The sequence below is a fragment of the Passer domesticus genome, unplaced genomic scaffold, assembly GCF_036417665.1.
Source record: "Passer domesticus isolate bPasDom1 unplaced genomic scaffold, bPasDom1.hap1 HAP1_SCAFFOLD_350, whole genome shotgun sequence".
NCBI lineage: Eukaryota > Metazoa > Chordata > Aves > Passeriformes > Passeridae > Passer > Passer domesticus.
Genome location: NW_026990129.1, coordinates 1 through 24891, shown reverse-complemented (window position 1 = coordinate 24891; position 24891 = coordinate 1). Strand labels below are relative to the sequence as shown.

The window sequence follows — 24891 nt, the reverse complement described above, 5'->3', positions numbered from 1 at the left end:
TCCCCGATTGTCCCCGATTTCCCCGGTGTTTATCCCCGATTGTCCCCGATTTCCCGGTGTTTATCCCATTGTCCCCGATTTCCCGGTGTTTATCCCCGATTGTCCCCGATTTCCCGGTGTTTACCCCCATGTCCCCGATTTCCCGGTGTTTATCCCCGATTGTCCCCGATTTCCCGGTGTTTATCCCCGATTGTCCCCGATTTCCCGGTGTTTATCCCCGATTGTCCCCGATTTCCCGGTGTTTATCCCGATTGTCCCCGATTTCCCGGTGTTTATCCCCATGTCCCCGATTTCCGGTGTTTATCCCCATTGTCCCCGATTTCCCGGTGTTTATCCCCATGTCCCCGATTTCCCGGTGTTTATCCCCATGTCCCCGATTTCCCGGTGTTTATCCCCATGTCCCCGATTTCCCGGTGTTTATCCCCGATTTCCCGGTGTTTATCCCCATGTCCCCGATTTCCCGGTGTTTATCCCCATGTCCCCGATTTCCCGGTGTTTATCCCCATGTCCCCGATTTCCGGTGTTTATCCCCATGTCCCCGATTTCCCGGTGTTTATCCCCATGTCCCCGATTTCCCGGTGTTTATCCCCATTGTCCCCGATTTCCCGGTGTTTATCCCCGATTGTCCCCGATTTCCCGGTGTTTATCCCCATGTCCCCGATTTCCCGGTGTTTATCCCCGATTGTCCCCGATTTCCCGGTGTTTATCCCCATTGTCCCCGATTTCCCGGTGTTTATCCCCATGTCCCCGATTTCCCGGTGTTTATCCCCGATTGTCCCCGATTTCCCGGTGTTTATCCCCGATTGTCCCCGATTTCCCGGTGTTTATCCCCGATTGTCCCCGATTTCCCGGTGTTTATCCCCGATTTCCCGGTGTTTATCTCCGATTTCCCGGTGTTTATCCCCGTTTCCCCCCGTGTTTCCCAGGCAGTCTCCCAGGCCGCGGGGCCCTGCGCGGCGCCGGCGCTGCGGCTGCTGCAGGAGCTGCGCCCGCAGCCCGAGCTGGGCGAGCTCTGGGAGCACAAAATCCCAAAGCTGCTGCTCCTCCTCCAAGGTGGGAAAACGTGAAAGAAATTCTAAAAATCACCCCAAAAAAATCCCCCACAAAAAAAAAAAATCCTCCTAAAAATCCCCCAAAAAATCCTCAAAAATCCCCCAAAAATCCGATAAGTATTTAAAAAAAATCTGATAAATATTTTTTAAAAATCTGATAAATATTTTTAAAAAATCCACAAAAAAATCCCCCCCAAAAATCCCCCAAAACGTAAGAAATAATCTCCCAAAAAAAATAAAAATCTCCTCCAAAAATCTCCAAAAAATCCACAAAAAATCCCCGAGAAATCCAATAAATATTGAAAAGAAGAAACCCACAAAAAATCCGATAAATATTTTAAAAAATCCACAAAAAATCCCCTCAAAAATTCACCAAAACATAAAAAATAATCTCCCCCCAAAAAAATACAAATCCCCCCAAAAATCTCAAAAAATCCTCAAAAAATCCACCAAAAATCCCCTAAAAATCAGATAAATATTTTCAAAAATCCGCAAAAAAATCCCCCCCCAAACGTAAAAAATAATCTCCCAAAAAAATAAAAATCCCCTCCAAAGTCTCCAAAAAATCCACAAAAAATCCCCTAAAAATCCAATAAATATTTTTTTTTTTAAAATACACAAAAAAATCCCCTCAAAAGTCCACTAAAATATAAAAAATAATCTCCCCCCCAAAAAAATACAAATCCCCCCAAAATCTCAAAAAAATCCTCAAAAAATGCCCCAAAAATCCCCTAAAAAATCACATAAATATTTTTTAAAAATCTGATAAATACTTGAAAAAATCCACAAAAAATCCCCCCAAAACATAAAAAATAATCTCCCAAAAAAATAAAAATCCCCTCCAAAAATCTCAAAAAAATCCGCAAAAAATCCCCTAAAAATCCAATAAATGTTTTTTTAAAATACACAAAAAATCCCCTCAAAAATCTCCCAAAACATAAAAAATAATCTCCAAAAAAATAAAAATCCCCTCCAAAAATCTCAAAAAATCCACAAAAAATCCACAAAAAATCCCTCAAAAATCCCCTAAAAAACTGATAAATGTTTTTAAAAAATCTTCAAAAAATTCTCCCAAAAAATCCACGAAAACAAAAGAAACCAAATCACCCCAAAAATCTCCAAAAAATTCCCCAAAAATTCCCTAAAAATCTGATAAATATTTTTTAAAAATCCAGAAAAAATCCTCCCAAAACATCCACCAAAAATCCGATAAATATTTTTTAAAATCTGCAAAAAATATCCCCTCAAAAATCCAGCAAAACATGAAAAATAATCTCAAAAAAACCCAAACAAATCACCCCAAAAATCTCAAAAAAATCCACAAAAATCCACAAAAAATCCACAAAAATCCGATCAGTATTAAAAAAAATCCTCAAAAAAAATCCTCCCAAAAAATCCACCAAAACATAAAAAATAATCTCCCCCCCAACTAAAAATCCCCCCAAAAATCTCCAAAAAATCCCCTAAAAATCTGATGAATATTTAAAAAAATCTGAAAAAAATCCAGCAAATTATAAAAAAATAAAAAAAAATCCCTTCAAAAATCTCCAAAAAATCCCCTAAAAATCTGATAAATATTAAAAAAAATCTGAAAAAAATCCAGCAAAACATAAAAAATAATTTTAAAAAATCCCTTCAAAAATCTCAAAAAAATCTGCAAAAAAGTCTCCCAAAAAAATCTCCCCCCACAAAAAAAGTCCCCAAAAAATCCTCAAAAAAAAAAATCCCCTCCAAAATTCCTGAAAAAAATCAAAAAAAACCTCCAAAAAATCCCAAATAAATGTCTGCAAAATATCCCCAAAAAATTCCCCGAAAATCTCTCAAAGCATCCGAAAAAATAAAAAAACAACAAAAAAACCCAAAAAACAACAAAAAACCCCAAAAAACCCCAGAAAATTAAAAAAAATCCGAATAAAAATCTCCTAAAGAAATTCCAAAAAAATCCCCCAAAATGCCAAAAATTCTCCCAAAAATAAAAAAATCCTCAAAAATCCCCAAAAATCTCATTAAAAAATCACCCCAAAAAAATCCCTAAAAAAATTTTAAAAACTTCGAAAAAATCACAAAAATATCCCAAAAAAGTCCCCAAAAATCCCCCCGAAATAACCCTTGAAAATAAAAAAAAATCCCAAAAAAATCTCCCCAAAATGCAAATAAAATCCCCCCCAAAATCTCAAAATATTAAAAAAGTCCCCAAAAATTTCTCCAAAAATCCCCAAAACATTCTACAAAAAATCCCCCAAAAAATCCTAAAAAAATTCCTCAAATCATCCCAAAAAAATAAATCCCTAAAAAAATCTCCCCAAAAAATTCCCCAAAAAGTCCCCAGAAAATCGCAGAAAATTCCCAAAAATGCCTGAAAAATTCCAACAGAAAAATAAAAAAAAAATCCCTCAAAAATTCCAAAAAAATGAAAAAATCCCAAAAAATCCCCGAAAAATTACAACGGAAAAATCCCAAAAAAATCCCTCAAAAATTCCAAAAAATGAAAAAATCCCAAAAAATCCCTGACAAATTCCAACAAAAAAATCCCCAAAAAAATCCCTCGAAAATCCCAAAAAATGAAAAAAATCCCAAAAAACTCCCCGGGAAAATCTCTCAAAAATTGCAAAAAAAGAGGAAAAAATCCCAAAAAAATCCCCAGAAGGGAAATCCAGGAATGGGATTTTGGGGGAATTTGGGATGGGATTTTTTGGGATTTTTTTTTTTTCCTGTTTTTTGGGGTTGGGGATGGGGTAAAGGGAGGGTTTGGGATTTTTGGGATGGGATCCGTGGGATAATGGGATTTGTGGGATTTTTGGGATTTGTGGGATTTATGGGATGGGATCCATGGGATAATGGGATTTGTGGGATTTTTGGGATTTGTGGGATTTATGGGATGAGATCTTTTGGGAAAATGGGATAATGGGATTTGTGGGATTTTGGGATTTATGGGATTTTTGGGATGGGATCCATGGGATAATGGGATTTGTGGGATTTTTGGGATAACGGGATGGGATCTGTGGGATTGATGGGATTTTTGGGATTGATGGGATTTTTGGGATGGCATCTGTGGGAAAATGGGATTTGTGGGATTTATGGGATTGATGGGATCCATGGGATTGATGGGATTTGTGGGATAATGGGGTGGGATTTTTGGGATTTGTGGGATCTGCGGGATTTATGGGATCTGTGGGATAATGGGATCTGTGGGATTTTTGGGATTCATGGGATCCGCGGGATTGATGGGATAATGGGATGGGATCTGTGGGATTGATGGGACTTTTGGGTTTTTTGAGATTTATGGGATGGGATCCATGGGAAAATGGGAAAAAACCATAATGGGATTTTTGGGATTGATGGGATAATGGGGTGGGATTTTGGGATCCATGGAATCCATGAGATTTATGGGATCATGGGATTTGTAGGATGACAATTAATGGAAACCATGGGGTAGTGGGATTTATGGCATTTTGGGATGGAATTTATGGGATTTCTGGCATGGGATCCATGGGATAATGGGATTTGTGGGATTTTTGGGACAATGGGATTTATGGGATTTTTGTAATTTCTGGGATCTGTGGGATTATTTGGGATTTATGGGATTTATGGGGTTGATGGGATGACATCTTTTGGGAAAATGGGATAAAGGGATTTATGGGATTTTTGGGATAATGGGATGGGATTTGTGGAATTTGTGGGATGAGATCCATGGGATTTATGGGGTGGGATAATGGGATGGGATTTATAGGATTTATGGAATTGTGGGTTTTATGGGGTGGGATCCAATGGGAAAATGGGATTTATGGGATTTATGGAACGGGATCTATGGGAAAATGGGATTTATGGGATGGGATCCATGGGAAGGGATGGGAAAATGGGATAATGGGATTTATGGGATTTATGGGATAGGATCCATGAGAAATTAGGATAATGAGATGGGATTTCTTGGGATTTGTGGGATTGATGGGATCCATGGGATAATGGGATACTGGGATCCACTCCCCACCCCTCAATTTTTTGGGAATCTTCTCCCACATCCCAACCCTATTCCCAACTCCCTGTGATCCCCGATCCCGAATGCAGATCCAGCAGAATTCCCACTTTTCCCACCTGGGAATTTCTCCAGCTTTCCCAGATTTTTTTTCCCTGGGGAATTCTCCCCACATCCCCACATCAGAATTCCCAAAATCCCGATTTTTTCCCCCAGAAAACTCCGAGGGTTCCCTGGACCAGGAGGAATGGGAGGAGAAGCTGCTCCAGGTGAGGATCCCGGGAATTCCGGGGAAGCTTTTCCCGGGATTTTACCTCTGGAAAAGGGTGGGAAAGTCAAATCCAGCTTCCCGGGAATGTTTTCCACGGAATTTGGGAGCTGCAGGAAGTGGGAGAGGCACTGGGGGAAATCTGGGAATGGGGTGGGAAATCCAGGATTCCAGAGGGTTCTTGGAATTCCAAGGGAATCTGGGGATGGAGAAGCAGAATTCCAAAGGGTTCTCAGCTTTCCGTGGGAATTTGGGGTGGAAAACCAGAATTCCAAAGGGATTTTAGGATGGGAAACCCAACATTCCCAAGGGATTTTCCATGGGAATTTGGGATGGAAACCCAAGTCTTGGCTCTTTTCCATGGAGATCCAGGGGCTCGGAATTCCCGTGTGGAATTCCCGCCGTTCCCACCCCCCATTTCCATCCCAGTTCCTGCAGGAATCCCTGGAATCCATCCCGGATAAATCCTGGATTTGCCCCTTGGTGTCCGAGGCCTTCCGGCAGCTCCGCGCCTCCGACGGCTCCCAGGAGGAGAAGGTGAAAATCCTGGAATTTTCCCCGCCTCATCCCGAGGTTTTTCCCGCTGGAATTCCCGTTTTTTGGGGTTTTTCCCCCAGAATTTCCTGTACCGGTGCCTGGGGACGGCGCTGGGGCTGTGTCCCAGGAAGGAGCTGGTCCGGAGGCAGCTCCAGGAGCTCCTGGAAAGCGCCCGCTGCCACGAGGAGGCCGAGAGGGAGGTGAGGGAAATCCAGGGAATTCCGGGAATTTTGGGAATTGTCCTGCTGGGGAGGGGGGGGGGGGGGGATGTTTGGGGGGAGGGGGGTGGGAATGGGATGGGAGGGGGGTTTTGGAGGGGAAAAGGTGGATAAAATCCTGGAATTGTGAGGGAATCGTGGATAAAATCCTGCAATTCTGAGGGGATCGTGGGGAAAATCCTGGAATTCTGAGGGAGTCGTGGGTAAAATCCTGGAATTCTGAGGGAATCGTGGGTAAAATCCTGGAATTCCATGGAGCCCCCACTCAAATCCTGGAATTCCCAGCTAAAATCCTGGAATTCTGAAGGAATCGTGGGTAAAATCCTGGAATTGTGAGGGAATCGTGGGTAAAATCCTGGAACTCCATGGAACCCCCACTCAAATCCTGGAATTCCCAGCTAAAATCCTGGAATTCTGAAGGAATCGTGGGTAAAACCCTGGAATTCAGAGGGGGTCGTGGAATTCTGAGGGAATCGTGGATAAAATCCTGGAATTGTGAGGGGATCGTGGGTAAAATCCTGGAATTCCGAGGGAATCGTGGGTAAAATCCTGGAATTCTGAGGGGATCGTGGGTAAAATCCTGGAATTCCGAGGGAGCCGTGGGTAAAATCCTGGAATTCTGAGGGGATCGTGGGTAAAATCCTGGAATTCCATGGAGCCCCCACTCAAATCCTGGAATTCCCAGCTAAAATCCTGGAATTCTGAAGGAATCGTGGGTAAAATCCTGGAATTCCGAGGGAATCGTGGGTAAAATCCTGGAATTCTGAGGGAATCGTGGGTAAAATCCTGGAATTCTGAGGGAGTCGTGAGTCAAATCCTGGAATTCTGAGGGGATCGTGGGTAAAATCCTGGAATTCTGAGGGGATCGTGGGTAAAATCCTGGAATTCCATGGAACCCCCACTCAAATCCTGGAATTCCCAGCTAAAATCCTGGAATTCTGAAGGAATCGTGGGTAAAACCCTGGAATTCAGAGGGGGTCGTGGAATTCTGAGGGAATTGTGGATAAAATCCTGGAATTGTGAGGGGATCGTGGGTAAAATCCTGGAATTCTGAGGGGATCGTGGGGAAAATCCTGGAATTCCATGGAGCCCCCACTCAAATCCTGGAATTCCCAGCTAAAATCCTGGAATTCTGAGGGGATCGTGGGTAAAATCCTGGAATTCTGAGGGAATCGTGGGTAAAATCCTGGAATTCCATGGAACCCCCACTCAAATCCTGGAATTCCCAGCTAAAATCCTGGAATTCTGAAGGAATCGTGGGTAAAATCCTGGAATTCTGAGGGGATCGTGGGTAAAATCCTGGAATTCCATGGAACCCCCACTCAAATCCTGGAATTCCATGGAACCCCCACTCAAATCCTGGAATTCCCAGCTAAAATCCTGGAATTCTGAAGGAATCGTGGGTAAAATCCTGGAATTGTGAGGGAATCGTGGGTAAAATCCTGGAATTCTGAGGGGATCGTGGGTAAAATCCTGGAATTCCATGGAACCCCCACTCAAATCCTGGAATTCCCAGCTAAAATCCTGGAATTCTGAAGGAATCGTGGGTAAAACCCTGGAATTCAGAGGGGGTCGTGGAATTCTGAGGGAATTGTGGATAAAATCCTGGAATTGTGAGGGGATCGTGGGTAAAATCCTGGAATTCTGAGGGAGTCGTGGGTAAAATCCTGGAATTCTGAGGGGATCGTGGGTAAAATCCTGGAATTCCGAGGGAGCCGTGGGTAAAATCCTGGAATTCTGAGGGGATCGTGGGTAAAATCCTGGAATTCCATGGAGCCCCCACTCAAATCCTGGAATTCCCAGCTAAAATCCTGGAATTCTGAAGGAATCGTGGGTAAAACCCTGGAATTCCGAGGGGGTCGTGGAATTCTGAGGGAATCGTGGATAAAATCCTGGAATTGTGAGGGGATCGTGGGTAAAATCCTGGAATTCCGAGGGAATCGTGGGTAAAATCCTGGAATTCTGAGGGGATCGTGGGTAAAATCCTGGAATTCCATGGAGCCCCCACTCAAATCCTGGAATTCCCAGCTAAAATCCTGGAATTCTGAAGGAATCGTGGGTAAAATCCTGGAATTCCGAGGGAATCGTGGGTAAAATCCTGGAATTCTGAGGGAATCGTGGGTAAAATCCTGGAATTCCGAGGGAACCGTGAGTCAAATCCTGGAATTCTGAGGGGATCGTGGGTAAAATCCTGGAATTCCATGGAGCCCCCACTCAAATCCTGGAATTCCCAGCTAAAATCCTGGAATTCTGAAGGAATCGTGGGTAAAATCCTGGAATTCCGAGGGAATCGTGGGTAAAATCCTGGAATTCTGAGGGAATCGTGGACAAAATCCTGGAATTCTGAGGGAATTCTGGAATTCTGAGGGGATCGTGGGTAAAATCCTGGAATTCCGAGGGAATCGTGGGTAAAATCCTGGAATTCTGAGGGAACCGTGGACAAAATCCTGGAATTCTGAGGGAATTCTGTAATTCTGAGGGAATCGTGGGTAAAATCCTGGAATTCCGAGGGAATCGTGGGTAAAATCCTGGAATTCTGAGGGAACCGTGGACAAAATCCTGGAATTCTGAGGGAATTCTGTAATTCTGAGGGAATCGTGGGTAAAATCCTGGAATTCTGAGGGAACCGTGGACAAAATCCTGGAATTCTGAGGGAATTCTGGAATTCTGAGGGAATCGTGGGTAAAATCCTGGAATTCCACGGAACTCCCATTAAAATCCTGCAGTTCTGGGGAATCCTGTTAAAATATCATGGAATTCCAAGGAAATCCGTGCTAAACTTCTGGAATTCTGGGGAATGCCAACTAAAATCCAGGAATTCCATGGGATCATGATTAAAATAATGGAATTCCAAGGAATCCTTATAAAATCTTGGAAATCCCTGGGATTCCAGGCTAAAAGAGTGGAATACTGGGGATTCCGACTGAAGTCTGGAATTCCATGGAAATCCCAATTTAAATCACGGAATTCTGGGGAAATCCCAGTTAAAATGGTGGCAACCCCAATTAAAATAATGGAATTCCATGGAAGTCCCAGCTGAAGTCCTGGAATTCCATGGGATTCCGGGCTAAAATTCTGGAATTCCAAGGAACCACGACAAAAATCTTGGATTCTTGACTAAAATCCTGGAATTCCATGAGGCTCCTGGCTAAAATAATGGAATTCTGTGGAATCCTTCTAAAATTCTGGAATTCTCTGGGATTCCTGACTAAAATCCTGGAATTCCCTGGAAATTCCTACTGAAATCTTGGAATTCCAGCTTGGTTGGGCTGGGAAGGGCCCTTCAATCCCATGGAATTGCATCCATGGAATTCCCTCTGTGCTGAGATGCTCCAGATTTTCTTTGGACATTCCCAGGGCTGGGGCAGCTCCAGCTTTTCTGGGAATTCCATCCCTCCCCAAGGGGAAAATTCCTGAGTTTTTGGAGGATTTTTTCTAATTCCTGCCCCTTCCAGACAGGAATTCTTGGAATTCCAGCCGGGAATGGGTCTGTGCGTATCCCAGCACGGTTGGAATTCCCTTGGCACAGCCCAGGAGCCGGGATTAAACCCTGGAAAAACTCTGGGAATTCTGCTCCAGGGTTTTATTCCCGGAATTCCCTCAGGGTCTCTCGTCCTGCTTCGGGATCTGCGCCCGGAATCACCTGGAAGAAACTTTGGAAAAATTGGAGGAATTTGAGAAATCCGACGTCTTCAAGAAATCCCAGGGCTTGTTCAGCATCTTCAAGGTGGGAATTTTCGGGAAAAATTGGAAAAATGGGAATGGGGAGGGACGGGAACGGCCTCGGGTTGGGATTTTTTGGGAATTTTCCATCCATTCTTTCGAAATTCCGGAGGATTTCCATGTTTTTAATGGGAATTCCCTGATTCTGGAATTCCACAATTCCATGAGCCCTTAAATCCAAGATTTCCTAGTTCCATTGTCCCGGAATTCCATAAATTCCATGATCCTGTAATTCCATGAATCTGGAATTCTGTTTTTTCCATGTTTTTCCATGGTTTTTTCCTGTGTTTCCCCACATTTTTTCCATATTTTTCCCCTGTTTTTTCCGTGCTTTCCCATATTTTTCCCAAATTTCCCTCACATTTTCCCACTTTTTTTCCATTTTTCCCCATGTTTTCCCCGCATTTTCCCATCTTTTTTCTGGTTTTCCATGGTTTTTCCATCTTTTCCCCACATTTTCCCATATTTTCTCCCCATTTCCCCCCAATTTTTCCCTTATTTTCCATCATTTTTCCCACATTTTTCCCATTTTCTCCCCTTTTCCTATATTTTCGCTATTTCCCCCGATTTCCCCCCGTTTTTTTTACCCCCATATTTCCCATTTTTTACCCCCCATTTTCCCCCATTTCCCCCCTCACTTTCCCTATTTTTCCCCCCCATTTTTCCCTTTATTTTCCCCATTTCCCCCCCATTTTTCCCCCCTCATTTCCCATATTTCCCCCCATTTTTCCCCTCATTGTCCCCATTTCCCCCCTGCCATTTTTCCCTTTATTTTCCCCATTTTCCCCCCCATTTTCCACCCCCATTTCCCATATATTTCCCCCCATTTCCCCCCATTTTTCCCTTTATTTTCCCCATTTTTCCCTTTACTTTCCCCATTTTTCCCCCCTCATTTCCCATATTTTTCCCCCCATTTTTCCCCTCATTGTCCCCATTTCCCCCCTGCCATTTTTCCCTTTATTTTCCCCATTTTTCCCCCCATTTTCCACCCCCATTTCCCATATATTTCCCCCCATTTCCCCCCATTTTTCCCTTTATTTTCCCCATTTTTCCTCCCATTTCCCCCCCATTTTTACCCCCTCATTTTCCATATTTCCCCCCATTTTTCCCCTCATTGTCCCTATTCCCCCCCCATTTTTCCCTTTATTTTCCCCATTTTTCCCCCCATTTCCCCCCCATTTTTCCCCTCATTGTCCCTATTTCCCCCCCGCCATTTTTCCCTTTATTTTCCCCATTTCCCCCCCCCATTTCCCATATTTTTTCCCTCATTTCCCCCCCATTTTTCCCTTTATTTTCCCCATTTTTCCCTTTACTTTCCCCATTTTTCCCCCCTCATTTCCCATATTTCCCCCCCATTTCCCCCTCATTTTCCCCATTTCCCCCACATTTTTCCCTTTATTTTCCCCATATTTCCCATATTTTGCCCCCCATATTTCCCATATATTTCCCCCCATTTTTCCCCCCCATATTTCCCATATATTTTTTTCCCCCATATTTCCCATATTTCCCCCCCATATTTCCCATATATTTTTTTCCCCCATATTTCCCATATTCCCCCACATTTCCCCCCCACATTTCCCATATATTTCCCCCCATTCCCCCCACATTTCCCATATATTTCCCCCATTCCCCCCACATTTCCCATATATTTCCCCATTTCCCCCCACATTTCCCATATATTTCCCCCCATTCCCCCCATATTTCCCATATATTTCCCCATTTCCCCCCACATTTCCCATATATTTCCCCATTTCCCCCCACATTTCCCATATATTTCCCCATTTCCCCCCACATTTCCCATATATTTCCCCCCATTTCCCCCCACATTTCCCATATATTTCCCCATTTCCCCCCACATTTCCCATATATTTCCCCCCATTTCCCCCCACATTTCCCATATATTTCCCCCCATTTCCCCCCCATATTTCCCATATATTTCCCCCCATTTCCCCCCACATTTCCCATATATTTCCCCCCATTTCCCCCCATATTTCCCATATATTTCCCCCCATTCCCCCCACATTTCCCATATATTTCCCCCCATTCCCCCCCACATTTCCCATATATTTCCCCCCATTTTCCCCCCACATTTCCCATATATTTCCCCCCATTTCCCCCCATATTTCCCATATATTCCCCCCATTTCCCCCCACAATTCCCATATATTCCCCCCATTTCCCCCCATATTTCCCATATATTCCCCCCATTTCCCCCCACAATTCCCATATATTTCCCCCCATTCCCCCCACAATTCCCATATATTTCCCCCCATTTCCCCCCACATTTCCCCCATATTTCCCCCCATTTTCCCCCCACATTTCCCATATATTTCCCCCCATTTCCCCCCACATTTCCCATATATTTCCCCCCATTTCCCCCCCACATTTCCCATATATTTCCCCCATTCCCCCCACATTTCCCATATATTTCCCATATATTCCCCCCACATTTCCCATATATTTCCCCCCATTTCCCCCCCACATTTCCCATATATTTCCCCCATTCCCCCCACATTTCCCATATATTTCCCCCATTTCCCCCATATTTCCCATATATTTCCCCCATTTCCCCCATATTTCCCATATATTTCCCCCCATTTCCCCCCACATTTCCCATATATTTCCCCCATTTCCCCCCACATTTCCCCTATATTTCCCCCCATTTCCCCCCACATTTCCCCTATATTTCCCCCCATTCCCCCCCACATTTCCCATATATTTCCCCCCATTTCCCCCCACATTTCCCCTATATTCCCCCCATTTCCCCCCATATTTCCCATATATTTCCCCCCATTTCCCCCCACATTTCCCCTATATTTCCCCCCATTTCCCCCCCACATTTCCCATATATTTCCCCCCATTTCCCCCCCACATTTCCCATATATTTCCCCCCATTCCCCCCCACATTTCCCATATATTTCCCCCCATTTCCCCCCACATTTCCCATATATTTCCCCCCATTTCCCCCCCACATTTCCCATATATTTCCCCCATTCCCCCCACATTTCCCATATATTTCCCATATATTCCCCCCACATTTCCCATATATTTCCCCCCATTTCCCCCCCACATTTCCCATATATTCCCCCCATTTCCCCCCACAATTCCCATATATTTCCCCCCATTCCCCCCACAATTCCCATATATTTCCCCCCATTTCCCCCCACATTTCCCCCATATTTCCCCCCATTTTCCCCCCCACATTTCCCATATATTTCCCCCCATTTCCCCCCACATTTCCCATATATTTCCCCCCATTTCCCCCCCACATTTCCCATATATTTCCCCCATTCCCCCCACATTTCCCATATATTTCCCATATATTCCCCCCACATTTCCCATATATTTCCCCCCATTTCCCCCCCACATTTCCCATATATTTCCCCCATTCCCCCCACATTTCCCATATATTTCCCCCATTTCCCCCATATTTCCCATATATTTCCCCCATTTCCCCCATATTTCCCATATATTTCCCCCCATTTCCCCCCCACATTTCCCATATATTTCCCCCATTTCCCCCCACATTTCCCATATATTTCCCATATATTCCCCCCACATTTCCCATATATTTCCCCCATTCCCCCCACATTTCCCATATATTTCCCATATATTCCCCCCACATTTCCCATATATTTCCCCACATTTCCCCCCCACATTTCCCATATATTTCCCCCATTCCCCCCACATTTCCCATATATTTCCCCCATTTCCCCCATATTTCCCATATATTTCCCCCATTTCCCCCATATTTCCCATATATTTCCCCCCATTTCCCCCCACATTTCCCATATATTTCCCCCATTTCCCCCCACATTTCCCCTATATTTCCCCCCATTTCCCCCCACATTTCCCCTATATTTCCCCCCATTCCCCCCCACATTTCCCATATATTTCCCCCCATTTCCCCCCACATTTCCCCTATATTCCCCCCATTTCCCCCCATATTTCCCATATATTTCCCCCCATTTCCCCCCACATTTCCCCTATATTTCCCCCCATTCCCCCCCACATTTCCCATATATTTCCCCCCATTTCCCCCCACATTTCCCATATATTTCCCCCCATTTCCCCCCCACATTTCCCATATATTTCCCCCATTCCCCCCACATTTCCCATATATTTCCCATATATTCCCCCCACATTTCCCATATATTTCCCCCCATTTCCCCCCCACATTTCCCATATATTTCCCCCATTCCCCCCACATTTCCCATATATTTCCCCCCATTTCCCCCCACATTTCCCATATATTTCCCCCATTTCCCCCCACATTTCCCCTATATTTCCCCCCATTTCCCCCCACATTTCCCCTATATTTCCCCCCATTCCCCCCCACATTTCCCATATATTTCCCCCCATTTCCCCCCACATTTCCCCTATATTCCCCCCATTTCCCCCCATATTTCCCATATATTTCCCCCCATTTCCCCCCACATTTCCCCTATATTTCCCCCCATTCCCCCCCACATTTCCCATATATTTCCCCCCATTTCCCCCCACATTTCCCATATATTTCCCCCCATTTCCCCCCCATATTTCCCATATATTTCCCCCCCCACATTTCCCCTATATTTCCCCCCATTCCCCCCCACATTTCCCATATATTTCCCCCCATTTCCCCCCACATTTCCCATATATTTCCCCCCACATTTCCCATATATTTCCCCATATTTCCCATATATTTCCCCCCATATTTCCCATATATTCCCCCCCCTGTTCCCCCCAGGAGCGGGGCGAGGGCGAGCAGGAGAAGCAGCGCGGGGCGCTCCTGCTCTGCTGGGGCCGCGTGGCGGCCGCCGCGCCCCCGGAGCTGCTGCGCGCGCGCCTCGAGGGGCAGCTGCTGCCGCGCCTGCTGCGCCACGCCCGCGCCAAGGTGGGTGCCGGGATCAATGGGATTGATCGGGGATTTATCGGGGATTTATCGGGGATTGATCGGGGATTGATCGGGGATTGATTGGGGATTTATTGGGGATTTATTGGGAATTCTTCTCGAGGGGCAGCTGCTGCCGCGCCTGCTGCGCCACGCCCACGCCAAGGTGGGTGCCGGGATCAATGGGATTTATTTGGGATTGATCGGGGATTGATTGGGGATTGATTGGGAAATGATCGGGGATTTATTGGGGATTTATTGGGGATTTATTGGGAATTCTTCTCGAGGGGCAGCTGCTGCCGCGCCTGCTGCGCCACGCGCGCGCCAAGGTGGGTGCCGGGATCAATGGGATTGATCGGGGATTGATCGGGGATTGATCGGGGATTTACTGGGAATTTATTGGGGATTTATTGGGGATTCTTCTCGAGGGGCAGCTGCTGCCGCGCCTGCTGCGCCACGCCCGCGCCAAGGTGGGTGCCGGGATCAATGGGATTGATCGGGGATTGATCGGGGATTGATCGGGGATTTATTGGGGATTTATCGGGGATTGATCGGGGATTTTTTGGGAATTCTTCTCGAGGGGCAGCGGCTGCCACGCCTGCTGCGCCACACCCGCGCCAAGGTGGGTGCCAGGGGTGCTGATTAGTGCTGATTTAATGGGGATTGATTGGGGATTGATTGGGAATTTATTGGGGATTTATTGGGGATTTATTGGGGATTTATTGGGGATTTTTCAGGAATTTATTGGGGATTTTTTGGCAATTTATTGGGGATTTATTGGGAATTTTTTGGGAATTTTTCAGGAATTTATTGGAAATTTATAGCTGATGTTTCAGGATTTTATTGGGCATTTTATGGGAATTTATTGAGGATTTGTGAGGGGTTTATTGGGGATTTTTTGGGAATTTTTCTCGAGGGGCAGCTCCTGCCGCGCCTGCTGCGCCATGCGCGCGCCAAGGTCGGTGCCAGGGGTGCTGATTAGTGCTGATTTCATGGGGATTGATTGGGGATTTATTGGGGATTTATCGGGGATTTTTCGGGAATTTTACAGGAATTTATTGGGGATTTTTTGGGAATTTTTCAGGAATTTATTGGGGATTTTTGGGGAATTTATTGGGGATTTTTTGGGAATTTTTCAGGAATTTATTGGGGATTTTTTGGGAATTTTTCAGGAATTTATTGGGGATTTTTGGGGAATTTATTGGGGATTTTTTGGGAATTTTTCAGGAATTTATTGGGGATTTTTTGGGAATTTTTCAGGAATTTATTGGGGATTTTTTGGGAATTTTTCAGGAATTTATTGGGGATTTTTGGGGAATTTATTGGGGATTTTTTGGGAATTTTTCAGGAATTTATTGGGGATTTTTTGGCAAGTTATTAGGAATTTTTCAGGATTCTTTTGGGAATTTTTAGGAATTTATTGGGGATTTTTTGGGGATTTTTTGGGAATTTTTTTCGAGGGGCAGCTGCTGCCGCGCCTGCTGCGCCACGCGCACGCCAAGGTCGGTGCCAGGGGTGCTGATTAATGGGGATTGATCGGGGATTTATCGGGGATTTATCAGGGATTTATTGGGGATTCATCAGGGATTTATTGGGAATTTTTGTTAATTTATTGGGGATTTTTTTTTAATTTATTGGGAATTTACTGGGGATTTATTAGGAATTTTTTCTGTGATTTATTAGGAATTTTTTAGAAATTTTTCAGGCATTTTTTGGGAATTTTTCAGGAATTTATTGGGGATTCATTGGGGATTTATTGAGGATTTATCAGGGATTTATTGGGGATTTTTTAGGAATTTTTCTGTGATTTACTGGGAATTTTTTGGAATTTTTCAGGAATTTATTGGGGATTTTTTGGCAATTTATTGGGGATTTTATGGGGATTTTTTAGGAGTTTTTCAGGAATTTATTGGGAATTTTTAAGGAATTTTTTAAAAAATTTTCAGGAATTTTTTGGGAATTTTTCAGGAATTTATTGGGGATTTATTGGGGATTTATCAGGGATTTATTGGGAATTTTTTGGGGATTTATTAGGAATTTTTCTGTGATTTACTGGGAATTTTTTGGAATTTTTCAGGAATTTATTGGGGATTCATTGGTGATTTATTGGGGATTTATTGGGAATTTTTTTGGGAATTTTTTTTGGGATTTATTAGGAATTTTTCTGAGATTTACTGGGAATTTTTTGGAATTTTTCAGGAATTTATTGGGGAATTTTGGCAATTTATTGGGGATTTTATGGGGATTTTTTAGGAGTTTTTCAGGAATTTATTGGGAATTTTTTAGGAATTTTTCTGTGATTTATTGGGAATTTAATGGGAGTTTTTTTTTTTTAATTTTTCTGCGATTTATTGGGAATTTTTTTTTTAATTTTTCAGGAATTTATTGGGGATTTTTTGTTAATTTTTCAGGAACTTATCGGGGATTTATTTGGAGATTTATTGGGGATTTATTGGGGATTTATTGGTGACTTTATGAGAATTTATTGGGTATTTATTGGGATTTTTTTTGCTGTTTATTGGGAATTTTTTAGGGATTTCTTGGGATTTTTTAAGAAATTTATTGGGAATTTTTATTAATTTATTGGGGGTTTTCTGGGAATTTATTAGGGATTTATTGGGGAATTTATGGGTATTTATTGGCAGTTTTTCAGGAATTTATTGTGGACTTATTAGATTTTTTCAGGGATTTATTTGAAATTTTATGGGGATTTATTGGGGATTTAATGGGGATTTATTGGATATTTATTGGGGATTTCTTGGAAATTTTATGGGAATTTTATTGGAATATTTTGGCAATTTTGGGGGAATTTTTGGGATTTTTTTGGGAATTTATTGAGGATATATTGGCGGTTTATTGGGAATTTATTAAGAATTTATTGGGAATTTATTGGGGATTTTGTGCCGATTTAGTGGGGATTTAGTGGGGATTTATCAGGGATTTATCGGGGATTTATCAGGGATTTATTGGGGATATATTGGCGATTTATTTTGGGTTTATTGGGGATTTATCAGGGATTTATCGGTGAATTTTTTGGCAATTTATCGGGGATTTATCGGGGATTTTTTTTCACTTTATTGGGAATTTTTTAGGAATTGATTGGGATTTTTTAAAGAATTTATTGAGATTTTTAAAAGAAATTATTGGGATTTTTTGTTAATTTATTGGGAATTTTTGGGAATTTATTGGGGATTTATGGGGGATTTTATGGGGATCTGTTGGGAATTTATTGGGGATTTACTGGGGATTTATCAGGGATTTATCGGGGGTTTAATGGGGAATTTTATGGGGATTTATTGGGGATTTTTTTGGGATTTATTGGGGGTTTATCGGGGATTTATTGGGAATCTATTAGGGATTTTATGGGAATTTCTTGGGGATTTATTGGGGATTTTATGGGAATTTATTGGGGATTTATTGGGGATTTTATGGGAATTTCTTGGGGATTTATTGGGGAATTTTTTGTGAGTTTTCCAGGAATTTTCAGGTAATTTTTGGAGAATTTATTGGAGAATTTTGCAGGAATTTTCTGGGAATTTTTTTGGAATTTTTTGGGAATTTCATGGGAATATTCGGGATATTTTCCAGGATTGTCTGGGAATTTACCAGGAATTTTCAGGAATTTTCCAGGAATTTTCTCAGAATTTACCATATTTTTGGGAGAATTTTCTGGGAATGTCACAACAATTCCTCAGGAATTCCCGAGAATTTTGTGAGAATTTTCTGGGAATGTCCTGGTAATTTTTTGTGAATTATTTGATAATTTTTTGGGGGGAATTTTCCTGGAATTTACCAGGAATTTTCTGGAAATTTTCTAGAAATTTCCCAGCTATTTGGGGTTTGGGTTTTTTTTTTTATTTTCTGGGAATTTTCCAGGAATTTTTTGGCAATTTGTCAGGAATTTTCCAGGATTTCACAGCAATTTTCTGGGAATTTAATGGGAATATTCCAGGAATTTCCCAGAAATTTTCCTGGATTTTCCCAGGAATTTTCCATCCATTTCCTGGGAATTTTCCTGGATTTTTTTTGAGGAATTTTTTGGGGAATTTTCCAGGAATTTTTTTTGGGGAATTTTCCAGATTTTTGGGGGAATTTTCTGGCAATGTCACAAGAATTTCTCAGGAATTTTCCTGGAACTTCCCAGGAATTTTTCAGGAATTTTCCAGGATTTCCCAGGAATTTAACGTATATTCTCCAGGAATTTTCTGGGAATTTCCCATGAATTTCTCAGGAATTTTCTGTGATTTCCCAAGAATTTTCCATGAATTTTCCGTGAATATTCCAGGAATTTTTTGGGATTTGGTGGGAGATTTTCCCAAAAATAAAAAAAAAGATGGGGGGGATGATTCCCAGGGTTTGGAGGTTTTGGGATTGGGCTTTACCCGATGGAATTTGGGGTTTTTCCCACTGAAATTTAATTTTTTCCTGATGGAATTTTGTTTCTTCCCGATGGAATTTTGTTTTTCCCACTGAGATTTGGGGTTTACCACTGGAATTCCATTTTTTCCTGCTGGAATTCGGTTTTTCCTTGGGAATTTTGATTTGTCTGATGGATTTTTAAGTTTCTTTCCTGCTGGAATTTTTTTTTTTCCGAAGGGATTTTAGGTTTTTCCAACGGGATTTTGTTTTTTCCCGCTGAAATTTCATTTTTTCCCACTGGAATTTCAGTTTTTCCAGTGGGATTTTGGCTTTTCCTGATTGGAATTTAATTTTGCCTGATGGAAATTTTTTTTCCCCCACTGGAATTTTCTTTTTCCCGCTGGAATTTGGGATTTTCCTGATGGGAATTTTGGTTTTTGCACCCATTCAGGTTCTGGGAATAAAAGTAGAGACCAAGGTAGGGAATTTTGGGGTTGGAATTTTTCCTTTTTCTGCTTTTTCTTCTCATTCTGGGCTGGAAGCGCTTCCCGAGAAAACGCCGGAATTCCTGGAAAAATTCCCGGGAAAATTCCCAGGAAGAAGGGATGGGAAAAGGCCTTTCCTGGCAGAGGGACCTGGAAATTCCAGCCCAGATAATCCCAGAATTCCATGACTCCGAAATTCCATGATCCCAGAAATCCATGATTCTATAAATTGGGAATTCTGTGTTCCCAAAATTCCATCATTCCACGATCCCAGAATTCCGTGAATCTGGGGTTCCATGATTTTAGAAATTCCATGATCCCAGAATTCCATGATTCCGAAATTCCATGATCCCAGAATTCCATGATTCCGAAATTCCATGATCCCAGAATTCCTTCCGTCGTTCCCATGATTTTGGCATTCCACAATTCCATAAATTCCATGATCCTGTAATTCAGTTATTCCACGGTTCTGGAATTCTGTGTTCCCAGAATTCCATCATTCCACGATCCCGTAATTCCATGAATCTGGGGTTCCATGATTTTAGACATTCCATTATCCCAGAATTCCATTAATCTGGAATTCTATGATTTAAAAAATTCCATGATCTCAGAATTCCATAATTTTGCAATTCATGATCCTGTAATTCCATGAATTCCATAATTCCATGTGGTCAGAATCCCATAAATCCCTGATTCTGGAATTCCATGATCCCGTAATTCCACAAATTCCGTCAATTCCACGATCCCGTAATTCAAGAATCCCATTATTCTGGAATTCCGTGATCCCAGAATTCCAGAAAAATCCCCTGGAATTCCTGAGGTTCCCAAAGGCCTCCCCAGCCTGGGATCCATCCCAAAATCCCCAAATCCCAAATCCACCCCCGGAGCTTCCCTTGGGATCAATCCCGAGGATTTCCCTGCCCTGGGAATTCCGAGGGCTTGGACTGGGACATTCCCGGGGTTTTCCATGGAATTTTCTCCTTGGGAATTCCCTCCTTGGGCTCCACTAACGCCTCTCTCTCGCTGCCGCTAACGGCTTCCGCAAGGAATTCTCAGATTTTTCCGGAATTCCCAGATTTTTCTGGGATTCCTGGATTTTTTCTGGAATTCCTGGGTTTTGCTGGGATTGCTGGATTTTTTTTCCCCAGATTTTTATTTTATTATGTTTCATTTAATTTAATTTAATTTCATTTCATTTCATTTCATTTCATTTCATTTCATTTCATTCTATTCCAGTTTATTTTTAGGGCTGATCCCAGTTCCAGGCTAGTCCCGGTTTCCAGGATAATTCCAATCCCAATAATCCCAATCCCGGTGATTCCAATGGTGTTGATCATGGTTTCCAGGCTGATTCCAGTCCTAATAATCCCAATCCCAATCATCCAAATCCCGCTGATCCCGGTTCCAGGCTGATCCCAGTTCCAGGCTGATCCCAGTTTCCAGGATGGTTCCAATCCCAATAATCCCAATCCCGATGACCCCAATCCCGCTGATCCCGGTTTCGGGGCTGATCCCAATCCCAATAATCCTAATCCCATTGACCTTGGTTCCAGATTGATCATGGTTTCTGGGTTGATCCTAATCCAAATAATCCCGGTCCAAATGATCCCAGTTTCTGGGTTGAGCCTGCCAATCCCAATAATCCCAATCCCAATGATCCCAGTTTCCGGGCTGATCCCGCTGATCCCAATCCCAGTGATCCTGGTTTCCATGATGATCCCAATCCCGATAATCCCAATCCCAATGACCCTGGTTTGTGGGTTGATCCCATTTTCAGGCTGATCCCAGTTCTGGGTTGATCCTGGTTGCAGGTCGATCCTAATGCCAATAATCCCAATCCCAATGATCTCTGTTCTGAGTTGGTCCCAATCCCATTCTGGATTGATCCTGGTTCCAGGCTGATCCCGGTTTCTGGGCTGATCCCAATCCCAACAATCCCAGTCCCAATGATCCGAGTTCCAAGATGATCCCGATTTCTGGGTTGATCCCAATCCAAAAAATTCCAATCCCAATGATCCTTGTTCCCGGCTGATCCCATTGATCCCAATCCCAGTTCTGGGCTGATCCCAGTCCCAGTTCAGGGCTGATCCCAATCCCAGTTCTGGGCTGATCCCAGTCCCAGTTCAGGGCTGATCCCAATCCCAGTTCTGGGCTGATCCCAATCCCAGTTCCGGGCTGATCCCAGTCCCAGTTCTGGGCTGATCCCAATCCCAGTTCCGGGCTGATCCCAATCCCAGTTCTGGGCTGATCCCAGTCCCAGTTCTGGGCTGATCCCAATCCCAGTTCCGGGCTGATCCCAGTCCCAGTTCTGGGCTGATCCCTATCCCAGTTCTGGGCTGATCCCAATCCCAGTTCTGGGCTGATCCCAGTCCCAGTTCCGGGCTGATCCCAATCCCAGTTCCGGGCTGATCCCAATCCCAGTTCTGGGCTGATCCCAGTCCCAGTTCAGGGCTGATCCCAATCCCAGTTCAGGGCTGATCCCAGTCCCAGTTCAGGGCTGATCCCAATCCCAGTTCCGGGCTGATCCCAATCCCAGTTCCGGGCTGATCCCAATCCCAGTTCAGGGCTGATCCCAGTCCCAGTTCTGGCTGATCCCAATCCCAGTTCTGGGCTGATCCCAATCCCAGTTCTGGGCTGACCCCGGTGCTGATCCCAATCCCGGTGCTGACCCCGGTTCTGACCCCGGTCCCACTGACCCCGGTCCCGCTGCGGTCCCTCAGGACCCGGTGCTGAAGCTGAGCCTGGCCCGGAGCGTCTCCATGATCTGCCGCGCCCTGGCCTGCGGCGACTCCGGGAAGAATTCCGGGAAGAATTCCGGGAATTTGGAGAGTTACCCTGGGAGTTACCCCGGGAACGGCCCCGGGAACGGCCCCGGCAGCATCGCCCACAAGGCCGAGCTGGTGGCGCTGATGGTGGTGAGACTGGGAGGGACTGGGAGGGACTGGGATGGCACTGGGAGGGGACTGGGATGGACTGGGATTGGACTGGGATGGGACTGGGAGGGACTGGGATGGACTGGGATGGGACTGGGATGGACTGGGATGGGACTGGGAGGGACTGGGATGGACTGGGATGGGACTGGGATGGACTGGGATGGGACTGGGAGGGACTGGGATGGACTGGGATGGGACTGGGATGGACTGGGATGGGACTGGGAGGGACTGGGATGGACTGGGATGGGGACTGGGATGGACTGGGATGGGACTGGGAGGGACTGGGATGGACTGGGATTGGACTGGGATGGGACTGGGATGGCACTGGGAGGGACTGGGATGGACTGGGATTGGACTGGGATGGGACTGGGAGGGACTGGGATGGGACTGGGATGGACTGGGATGGGACTGGGAGGGAACTGGGATGGACTGGGAGTGACTGGGAGGGACTGGGATGGGACTGGGATGGGACTGGGAGGGACTGGGGTGGGACTGGGATGGACTGGGAGGGACTGGGATGGGACTGGGAGTGACTGGGATGGGACTGGGAGGGACTGGGATGGACTGGGAGGGACTGGGAGTGACTGGGAGTGACTGGGAGTGACTGGGAGTGACTGGGATGGGGATAATGGGAGGGACTGGGAGGGACTGGGATGGGACTGGGAGGGACTGGACTGGGTTATACTGGGATTAACGGGTGGGATAATGGGATACTGGGATGGGTTGGGTTGGACTGGGATGAGATAATGGGGTACTGGGATGAATTGGGAATGGATTGGGATTGACTGGGATGGGTTAGTGGCATAGTGGGATACACTGAGAGGGATTGGGATGGGACTGGGAGGGGACTGGGGTTAACTGGGATGGGATAAAGGGATACTGGGATGGGATACTGGGAGGAACTGGGAGCCACTGGGAGCTTCTGGGAATGACCAGAATCCGGGAATCAGTGAATTCAGGGATGCAGGAAATTCGGGGAAGCCAGGGATTCGGGAATTCAAGGATCCAGGAATTCCAGGATCAAAGGGAATCCGGGGAATTCCGAGAATTCAGGAATTCAAGGACTAAAGGAAATTCAGGAATTCCTGGCATCCAGGGAATTCAGGAATTCATGGATTCGGGAGGTTCAGGAATTCAAGGATTAAAGGGAATTCAGGGATTCAGGAAATTTAGGAATGCAAGGATTAAAAGGAAATGCAGGAATCCTGGGAATTCAGAAAATCCAGGGAATTTAGAGATTTAAGGATTAAACGGAATTCAGGAATCCTGGGAATCCAGGAAACTCGGGGATTTGGGAATCCAGGGAATTCAGGGAATTTGGGAATTCAGGAATTTGGGAATTCAGGAATTTGGGAATTCAGGAATTTCCCACCTGGAATTCCCATCTGGAGCAGTTGGATAACCCGCGATGGCTGCTGGGAAGTCCGGGATCCCTTTGGATCCCGGTGGAACATTCCGGAGGGAGCATTCCGGAACATTCCATTCCCGATGTTTTCTCCCCCAGGAGTTCCTGCGGGCGGAGCCCCCGGAGCCCCCGGAGCGGACGCGGCTGCGGCAGCGAGCGCTGAGCGCCTGCGCGCACCTGGTGTATCCTGGCCGTGCCCCGATTCCCAAATCCCCGAAATTCCGGAGCTCGGGGACCCCTGGGAACTCCGGGATCGGGGTGTGGGGTTGGGTCCTTGGGAATTGTCAGAATTCCAGGAATTTCGGGAGTTCCAGGAGTTCAGAGACCCCTGGGAACTCCGGGATTGGGGTGTGGGGTTGGGTCCTCCTTGGGAATTGTCAGAATTCCCAAAATCCCGGGATTCCGGGAGCTCGGAGACCCCTGGGAACTCTGGGGCCGGGGTTTGGGGGTTGGGTCCTCCTTGGGAATTCCCAATATTCCCCAAATCCCGGAATTCTGGGCGCTCAGAGACCCCTGGGAGTTCCAGGATTGGGGTTTGTGGTTGGGACCTTGGGAATTCTCAGAATTCCCAAAATCCCGGGATTCCAGGAGCTCGGACACCCCGGGGAATAACGGGATCGGGGTTTGGGTCCTTGGGAATTCCCAAAATCCCGGAATTCCGGGAGCTCGGGGGACCCCTGGGAATTACGGGATCGGGGTTTGGGGTTGGGTCCTCCTTGGGAATTGTCAGAATTCCAGGAATTCCGGGAGTTCTGGAGCCTCTTGGGAATTCCAGGATTGGGGTTTGGGGTTGGGACCTTGGGAATTCCCAAAATTTTGGGATTGGGATTTGGGAGTGGGCTGGGATTTGGGATTTGGGGTTGGATCCTGGGAATTTTGGGAATTCTGAGAATTGTGGAGCCCCTGGAACCACTCCTTGGAATTCCAGGATTTTGGGAATTCCCAAAGAATCCCCAGTAACTCCCAAAAATCCCCAATAATTCCCAATAAATTCCCAGTAATTCCTATTAATTCCCAATAATTCCCATTAATTCTAAATAATCCACAGTAATTCCCAATAACTCCC

The 24891-nt window shown here is 44.9% G+C and overlaps 1 protein-coding gene across 1 annotated transcript; it reads left to right on the top strand.

Moving 5' to 3' along the window:
- Positions 1-446: 446 nt before the first annotated feature.
- On the top strand, positions 447-24885 carry LOC135292423 (uncharacterized). The gene is made up of 10 exons (XM_064406632.1): positions 447-1053; positions 5242-5294; positions 5723-5830; positions 5911-6030; positions 9653-9775; positions 14500-14646; positions 14774-14809; positions 19454-19480; positions 22208-22402; positions 23925-24885. Exons 1-10 carry the CDS (start codon positions 447-449, stop codon positions 24435-24437), a joined length of 1929 nt encoding a protein of 642 aa, XP_064262702.1. The 3' UTR covers positions 24438-24885.
- The last annotated feature ends 6 nt before the right edge of the window (positions 24886-24891 follow it).

Coding starts and splice junctions, on each gene's coding strand:
- LOC135292423 (XM_064406632.1), top strand. CDS start 447: ATGTCCCCGATTTCCCGGTGTTTATCCCCATGTCCCCGATTTCCCGGT. Junction 9,776..14,499: donor GCTTGTTCAGCATCTTCAAG/GTGGGAATTTTC, acceptor TGTTCCCCCCAG/GAGCGGGGCGAGGGCGAGCA. Junction 14,810..19,453: donor TGCGCCACGCCCACGCCAAG/GTGGGTGCCGGG, acceptor GCACCCATTCAG/GTTCTGGGAATAAAAGTAGA.